General features: G+C 37.2%; 1 protein-coding gene across 3 annotated transcripts in view; it reads right to left on the reverse strand.

The window, feature by feature from the left end:
- LOC134537501 (aryl hydrocarbon receptor) overlaps nt 1–9,122 on the reverse strand; it is a 280,224-nt gene extending 271,102 nt beyond the window's left edge. For all 3 annotated transcript variants that reach the window (XM_063378000.1, XM_063377999.1, XM_063377998.1), the window contains exon 1: nt 8,877–9,122. In XM_063378000.1, the coding sequence (XP_063234070.1) occupies nt 8,877–8,932 (56 nt within the window). In that variant the 5' untranslated portion in view covers nt 8,933–9,122. The remainder of the gene's footprint in view (nt 1–8,876) is intronic.
- Nucleotides 9,123–9,333: the final 211 nt, after the last annotated feature.

Genomic DNA, 9,333 nt, shown 5'->3' on the forward strand with positions numbered 1-9,333 from the left:
CTTAACTATCACCAAAATTTGGTTTGATACACAGATAGGAAAGGGTTGTCTTCAAGTGCTAACATGGCAGATATTGTACGCACCAACTCCCTTACTTCTTAATACATTTACGCTATTTAGGACATACGTCATTCTCATTGCCAATTTGCACTGTCTGTCATAGAGACAACCCGAATAAGAGAAAAAAATTAATTATCTGAGCTGTCTTTTGAGTTAAGGTTTTTACATCATCTGATTTTAGCTTTTTATCTGTGTGTTGGTGTATTCGTCTTTCTTTGTCTATAACAAAACAGTGCAAACTAATAGATGAGATGTTTTAACGTCACCGAAAAACGTCTCTAGAGCAACCTCGTTTGTTTGACAAGATAAATTCCTTTAGTTTCCATCAATTATTTTTAATGTGGCACTAGTTCCGAAATGTATGTTGGATGTTGGACGGAATCAGCCAATCAGACTTGTGCCCAGCGGAAACGAGAATGGCGTCCGTACTTGTCGGTCGCAACGAATCTTTAAGATGGCGAAGAACCAGTGGGAGGGTTAATGAGGTCATATAAAGGTGAAGGAACTAAAATAATGATAATATGAGTGTCGGGTGTGAAATAAATTAATATACGTAGACTAAAAAGCAAATGATGTTTCGTCTACTTAAACGAATCAGAGAACATTGATTTTATTTTGTAACGAGTACAAATGAAATTTATATTCACCGATATTAAAAAAGTTAAAGAACCATAACCAGTTCAAATTAACCATACAACATTGTTATAGATTATTTTTATTTAACAATAAGATAAAAACTTAAAAGTTGAGCTATATCAGGCAAACAATAAGCTTTGAATGTGCGACAAGATTGAAAATATGTTTGAAGTTAGCTGTACAAATTTCTCTTTTGGTGGAAATATTAAACCTTGCCGTAAAATATAAATGGAGATGAAAATTAGACAATGCCACAGGGTCTTAATGCTTCCTTATCCAAAAATTATCATATTACGTAGTTCAGCGTTTGTTTTTATGTTAAGTGTTTCTATCTTATCTATGGTAGTTTTAAGTTTTGGGTTTCTATAAGTGTGACAATTCTCAGTTATAATCTAACTTACAATGTTTCTAAGTTATGAAGATTCTGTGTGTTTCCAAGTTATGGTCGTTCTAACTGATGATTAAAGATTAGAATGGGAAAATAACACTATATATTTTTTAGTAAAATTTTCCGTCTTTTTTTATTATCAAGATAGACTTACATAATTTAAGATAGGTTCATATACATTATAAAATAATTTATTTTCTAAAGATTTGTAGGTTCTGTTTAAACAACATTTTTTTTCTTCCTATTAGATGGTAGAGGGTAGCTTGGATAGCTCTTAAATGTTAAGTGAGCCATTAGGTGGTACAAAAGGTGTGTTTTATTTGTTCTGATTGTAAAAAAAATATAAAATTTATTTGTGCGTTTCTCTGAAAGTATAATCAGTTTTATAATCAGTTGTAAAATTGTCTGATTTAGCAGAAAATTACCTCGTAAATTACCGGGAAAATTCACAAATAATACATTTCCATAAATCTAAAATCTCTACTTCTGATAATTTTAAGTTATGCATTTTTTTTTTCAAAAAGTCTAAAGATATAAGTTGTGACTTTCTATGCAATGTGCCATTTCTAAAGATGATGATTAGAGATGTTTATTTATCATTAAACTGTTTTAGGTGACAATATTTTACAAAACACTTAAAATTATCAGAAGTAGAAATTTTAGTTTCCTGGAAATGTATTATTTGTGAATTTTCCCGGTAATTTACGAGGTAATTTTCTGCTAAATCAGACAATTTTACAACTGATTATAAAACTGATTATACTTTCAGAGAAACGCACAAATAAATTTTATAATTTTTTTTACAATCAGAACAAATAAAACACACATTTTGTACCACCTAATGGCTCACTTAACATTTAAGAGCTATCCAAGATACCCTCTACCAACTAATAGGAAGAAATAATTGTTGTTTAAACAGAACCTATAAATCCCTGTCCCTTCTTCGTACCTTTTTGTTTTGGGGACACACACACATACACGGGCATTCTGTAGTTCACTGTCCATACAACACCGTAGCGTAGCCAAAATCTTGCTGAGGAGCCCAAATAAAATTAATAATCACAAAGGTCAAAACTGCACGGATATTACATTTGGTGATCGACCAGAATCACTGCATAATTTAATAGTATAAAACAAATGTCATTTTTCTTGAAGGTTAATTAGTAAAGTAAAATTTAAATTTGTGAAATTTTTCCTGATTATTAAAGAATGCTATCTAAAAACTAATTTTAATTGATTTTTATTTTTAAAAAACAAAATTTTTAGCCGTAAGAAGAAGAAATTATCACAACATCTAGGTACATCTACCTACTCTTTGACTGTTCGTTTGTGTGAGATCTCAACTCTAACATTATTTAATTATTAGAGACTGGAAAAATTCGCGGGTTCAATGGCCTGTAGGATGAACTCCATAGTTCTACGTACACTCGGTCAAATGTCACCCACTCATTGGCTGCTGTCTTGTGATACGTCCCAACGTAGCAGCCTGTGATTTGATACAGCTTTGGTTGGGTGTTTCTCATTGGCCCGGAGTCATACAGGTGAGTTGTGAGCCAATAGCAGAGGCAGCACTGAGGTATAACTATATATGTATTTTAGCCTATCGCGAAATGAATTCGCTATTTATTTATCTTCGGGAGAATCTTGAGCCTCTTGGCCTCTCCTCTCGTCACGCCACTGATAGAAGCTTAATTCTCCTATTAGTGTGCAGAGATAAACAAAGCATATTGAAGCGTAGCAGTAAAATGTTCTCGCTATAAATCATCTCTCTAATGACATCCCCGTTGACAAATGGGCTCGTCAAGTCTGCATTTATTACAAACTTTACCTGGGCCTGTAGAACGATGTCAACCTTTTATTGATTTATACGGCAATTACGGCTTCAATCTTATGATGATAAATTTTGCTCCTCTTATAAGTACCTATAGCCTATTAAAGTGACAATGTAAAATTTCTTTTAAATTTCCAAAGAGTGTCTTCATTAAACCAATTATATAAGGTAACTTTTATGCGTGGAAAAGGTTTTCTTAAAACACATTTAGACATAAAATAAAACTGTACTTACAGAGCTAAACGAATGTTTTTCTTTCTTTTATAAGTCTCTTTTTATTTTAAAAAGCATGTCCTTTAGAAGCTACTAAAAATAAATTATTTTATGCCTACGAAAATACTTTCGCGTTTTCTTTAATACGATCTCAAATTGCGCAAGAACATAGTATGTTTTACATTTTAATGAATCTCAAGGCAGCAAGTGCTGCACTTTGGAAGTAAACTTTAAATATAGTCTATAATTACATCCAAATGGATTCATGTTGTTGTTATACACATAAAGTATAACTTTTTCTATTGCATTATAGTGTTACTATTTAAACATTTTTTTCAATAAAATTCCCTTATAAAATTTAGACGTGTGTGTACTAATGATTTCAAAAATTAACATCCACACGTCATGTAACATCTAGGCCTCAGTAAATCATTGTCAGCTAAGTATTAAAATGATAAGTTACTTTTGTAATGGATTGCAACTGACTATCATGCCAAAAATGGTATTTGTATTAACTTAATGACAAAAATTATTTTTGTGTTCCATGGCTTCACAATAATAAAGTTTGTGAATGTGACATCGCATGAAAGTTCGTGTAAACTTTTACAATTATTTTTTTAGATTAAAAATAGCTGGAATTTGGTTTTTGAGCTGCACGAACAATAATACCGCAGCAGTAAAGATAACCTGTCGGCAATTATGGCAAAGTTTATCGGCCTGGAAGATAGACTTCATAGTCCTCTATATACTTGGACGGGTGTAATATTTTTATTGGCTGCTGACTTTGTGATAGCCACTTATATAATAATGAGTTTGCTACTGGTGCGCACTTACGTTAAGCTAATCATAGATTCAGCACACAGGTAAAAGTGTTTGAATTGTAGGATGTTGCAATATGAATCGCGAATTTTTCCGGTCTCAATACCTTATGAAGTAAGTAATGATATTGATTAATCCCTTTTAAGGACTAAATCCTTCAGAAGCACTGCTAATCATTACAAGGAAAATACATTCACTTCGTGGCATCAAAAAAAACTTTCACTTTATTAATTTAAAATGAAGAAAAATTTTAACATGCAGCGCACTAATTTAATTAATATTATTGAAATACTTTCGTCATAGTAGGTACGACATGTTTTTTTTTTTTTGGATTCGTACTACTCAACAGGCATGATAATCGCCAGATATCATAATTTTACACAATGTTTTTCTTTTGATTTATTACAAAATTGTGTTTTTCTTAAATTTAGGGTTTGTTAAAGTAGCTATGTTTTGTTATTTTAGCGCGGACAAAATTAGAAACTATGTTTTTCAACACGAAAAGTTTATCATGAGTGTAACACTTGCGACTTCAAGCATTTATTAAGCTCAATACACGTAGATAAATAATGTTTGCGATCGCCAACACTCGCGTTATTTTTCTGACATAGGGTGAACTCCACATTATTGTATATTATATAGACACACATACATATTAATACGAAACTCTTGTTATGAATTTATCACGACGTTTTCACGAAAGATCTACGTCGCGGATAAAGCTGCGCCTTTCTGTTCTCCCTTCCCCCTTTTTTTTTCTTCATACAATCACTAGAATTCTGTTGTACGTTTACGAGAATTTTTTTTTCGCAAGAGTAAAATAGAATTCAACAAACTATTTTTTTTGTTACAGTAATGGTTAGAGACACGGAAAATCGCGGTTTCATTTGGTGTCATGCTAAAATTCATAGTCCTACGTATATGTAGGTACTCCACTCACATATGCTTTTCCTATTGGCTGATTTATTACTGCACATAATTTCCTTCTACTGCTGGCTGCTAGTTCACTGGCGCACAGTCGTAAATATCCAGTTATTAAAGTTAGGGACTGGAAAAATTCGCAGTTTCGATGACCTTCAGGATAGACTACACAGTCCTCAGTATACTTGGGAAAATAACAGCTGATCATTGGCTGCTGACTTGTGAGTCGTCTCAACTAGTTTGCTTGTGATACGATACTTCTTTGGTTGAGTATTTCCCATTGGCCCAAAGTAGTCCAGATTAACAGTGAACCAATAACAAAAGCAGCTTAAAGGTATATGTATTTGAATTTTAGCGTATCGCGAAATGAATCCGCGAATTTTTCCGGTCTCTAACTATGAGATATGAGCGGTAACAGTAATTTTATATGGCGGAGAGATGAAGATGAAGGTGTAACGCAAGTCCTTTGCGCGTGCTTTCAAGAATCTCCGCCGATTTCTTTCCCCTAAAAGTTATTACTAGAGACCTGCAAAATTCGCGGATTCATTCGGTGATAGGCTAGAATTCAAACACATATACCTCTTAGATAATTTTGCTATTGGCTTACTGTTCATCTGGACGAATCTCAACCAGTTATAAACCCCTCAACCAAAGAAGGATCGAATCACAGACAAACCAGCTGAGACGACTTACAAGTCGGCAGCCAATGAACTTGCGTTATTTGCCCGAGTGTACAGGGGTATGTGCAGTCTATCCTGAAGGCCACCGAAACCGCGAATTTTGCAGGTCTCTAGTTATTACGCAAACACACTTTTCACCCTTTTTCTCTATTTTTTTTATATAAATTCAGTTTAAAAACTAAATAGACCCCGAAATACTCATACCTACGCCCTCAGAGTATTCTTAAAGTTTTTCTTTCTCAGACCCCACTGGTATACCTTGAGCAGTTTTCAAATCTTGTTGTTTATTCTGAAGTTCTGCACACTGTGTGTGTGCCCGAGTAGGCGGGGGCCGTAAGTTGTTTGTCCTCAAAGGGAGTAGTTTCCGACATATTTTGCAGTTATCGTTTCGTGTTTTTGCTCGATATTTAAATTAAATTTCTGTTTAATTTTTCTAACAATTTACAAAAAAAATCTAGTTTTTATTTAATTATTTTAAGAAATTTAACGGCCAATTTTTATTTTAACTATAGCATTACTAAGAGCTTGTAATCATGTGGTAGGCTATATCTACTGGTTTTAATAAATATATAGTTCATAATTATATCTATATAAATTTTGTGTTTTACAAAACACTAAAAAACTTAGGGTAACATAATTTTGACTATGCCTAACTCTTTTGTTTGTGAATGAGGACCGGGAAATATTCGCGGTTTCAATGACCTCCAGGATAGACTGCACAGTCCTCCACGTTCTTGGGAAATACCAATTGTTAGGGACCGGAAAAATTCGCGGATTCAATGACCTCTAGGATAGCCTCCATTATCCTCTGCGTTTCTCAAGTAAACACGCGTGTTCATTGGGTACTAAATTGTGAGTCGTCTCCACTGGGTAGCATGTGATTCGACGCTTCTTTGGTCGATAGTCTCTCATTGGCCCAGAGAGCTCCAGTTAAACCGCGATCCAATATCAGAACCAGCAGAATTATACACATGTTTGAATTTCAGCCTATCACGAAATGAATCCGCGAATTTTTCCGGTCCCTACCAATTGTTCGATGGCTGCTGACTTGTGAGGAGTCTAATTTGGTTTGCCCGTGATTTCGCTACTTCTTTGGTTGAGGGTTTGCCATTGGCCCAAAATCCTTCAGAAGACATGTGATCCAATAGCAGAAGCAGCGCATAAATATAAGCATTTGTATTTTGAACCTATCGCTAGAGACCTGAAAAATTCGCGGATTCATTTCGTGATAGTCTAGAATCCAAAAACGTTTGCATTTTTACTGCATCAGTGATTGGGCCACAGTTTATCTGAATGATACTCGGCCAATGAAAAACCTTCAACAAAAGAAGTATCGAATCACTAGCGTTCCAGTTAACAGGTGTCACGAGTCAGTAGCCAATGAGCAGATGTAATTTTCCCGATTGCATAGAGGATCATGGAGTATATCCAAAAGGTCATTGAAATCGCGAATTTTTCGGGTCTCTACCTATCGCGTAATTAATCCGCGAAGTTTTCAGTATCTCTTAAGGAATGATACCTAATTTTTTTCTAAAGAGATTTACGACAAGTTATACATATCTATTCACGGTAAATCCAAAACTGTAGGTCTACATAACTCATACTTGGATTTAATTACAAATTATCCTTTGATACATTTAAACCATTAAATATATTGAAATATTTATAACCTATTAAATAGAGTAAAATTATGAAATCAGTTCAAATTCATAAAATTATAAAATCAAATAATTTAGGAAAGTATCTAAATCTCTCCAAATGTAGGAAAAACGCCTTTAAGGACGACCGATTCACTCATTTTCATGTCAGGCGAGAGTGCAAGAGACAGGCCGTGTTCCATCTGGTCTCGCACTTGATAATTTGCTAAATTATTCGTGTTAGATTTATTTTGTAAGCTTCCAGTGAGGGGACGCTTTATTGGCGGCTTGATTTCATATTGAACTGGTGGTCGGAAAGCGGCCTGCAGCACGATTTCGATATAAAAGGAATATAATAACTGGGACTAGTTTAAAAAAATTTTTTCGACATACGCCATTGCTAGGGGCGTGCATTTTTCGCGAAAAGATTACGAGACTAGCTGAAAGTTAAAACACTGTAGCATCGTCTGTGTTTCGTGATTAGGTGAGTTCCTTCCAGGTACATGTCGATTGTTCCAACACCAATCGCAGTGTTCAGAGCGGAAGCATAACGCGTGCTGAGTGGCTCGGTCAAATAAGGCTGCCAATCACAAGGAAGAAATCACAGGTGCGGATATACCTAGTTGTAGTCTAATAAGCGTTTTTTTTTTGCGAATAATGCCAGTCCCTAGTGTCAGAAAACACGCGACAAAAAAAGCCAAAATCAGGTGGTGTCAAAATTTAAATACATAGCCCGCACTACATAAAGTCTAGAAGTTTAACCGTGTTAAACGTGAAAACCAAATAATGACATATAGCGAGACATACCTATACCCTTAACACGGCCACGGCAACTTCTGTTTACAGTTTTCTAGGGGAAATTCGTTGCTTTAAACACCATGAACTTAACATCGCGTGAATCACGAACAATCTACACGACGCTGCAGCTGAGCTACCATTGGCCGATTCACCTGCGGAGAAAGCTTATTCCGTCGACCACGACATAAAATAAGTGCATTGAAAATACGCTGTTAATCATCGTCTCTAACATACCTAACAGATTCCGTTTTTTGCTGAAAACGTTTGTGGCTGGTTATTTTTCTAAACACTTAACTAATTTAAAGATGTGCCGATTTATTAAACTTAAGTCAAACATTCTTTGTAATGAAAACTTTATATTCTATCATTGTGAGTAAACAACTAGGTACTTTTAATCATGTTACTATAAAACATACACGTTTATTGTGTAGATAAACATGTAAACTTTAACATAGCTTGAGCATAAGATTTACAATTTTTGTACCAACGTGCTAGTAAGGAATACTTTTTTTTTTACTTGTAGTATCAAAAATATTTCAACATATAAATTTTTATTTAATTTTTTTTTTCTCTTGGTTATGTGTTCTTGGTTCGTCGCTGTTGGTACGTTGGAAGAGACTTTGAAACGGGTTTGCATCACGTAGTTGTTATTCGATCACTTGTACTTGTCTGGGCTTGTGAGGGCGACTGCGGGTCAGGCAAGAGGAAACAACACAGGTGGGTGATTGTTGTTCGGAGTAGTTTCCCCTGGAGCGGCTCTGTGTTGGGCTCGAGAACTACGCTGGACACAAACCTGCACGTCGCTCCGCACGCCACAGCACGTCGGGGGACGCCCTACCACACACACATGCAGGGGGGCGGGGGCGGGGGTGGGGGGAGAAGCGCGCGTGTACCTCTTGCCGTTGCGGCGCCGCCTCTTGGTGGCGTACACGGTCCCCAGCTGGCTCATGATGTGCGCCGCCGCCGGGCCGGGGGCGGGCGCCTCACCTGCCAGCACGGGCGCGCATGGGCCGGCGGCGGCGGCGGCGGCGATGTAATCCGTGGCGGCGGCGGCTTCTCCCTCGCGTCACCCGCGCACTCGCATGCCAGCAGCACTCACTCCCGCACCCCCACACGAAGCCGGCCGAGCCCGAGCTGCCTGATTAATGTCCTCGCCCACACTGGCGAGCTGCCGGGTCCGCCGCCAGGCGCGCCGCTGTCGCGCCGCTTCCCCCTCCGCCGGCGCCCGCGCAGGAGGGGAGAGGGCAGTCCTCCCCTCCACTCTCTCCCCTCCACTTCCCCCCCTTCCACACACCGGCGGCCGTGGCCACGCCCCCGGCCCAATGGCGGCCCGGGCCACGCCCCCGGACC

This window comes from Bacillus rossius, chromosome 12 (genome assembly GCF_032445375.1).
Source record: "Bacillus rossius redtenbacheri isolate Brsri chromosome 12, Brsri_v3, whole genome shotgun sequence".
Taxonomy (NCBI): Eukaryota; Metazoa; Arthropoda; class Insecta; order Phasmatodea; family Bacillidae; genus Bacillus; species Bacillus rossius.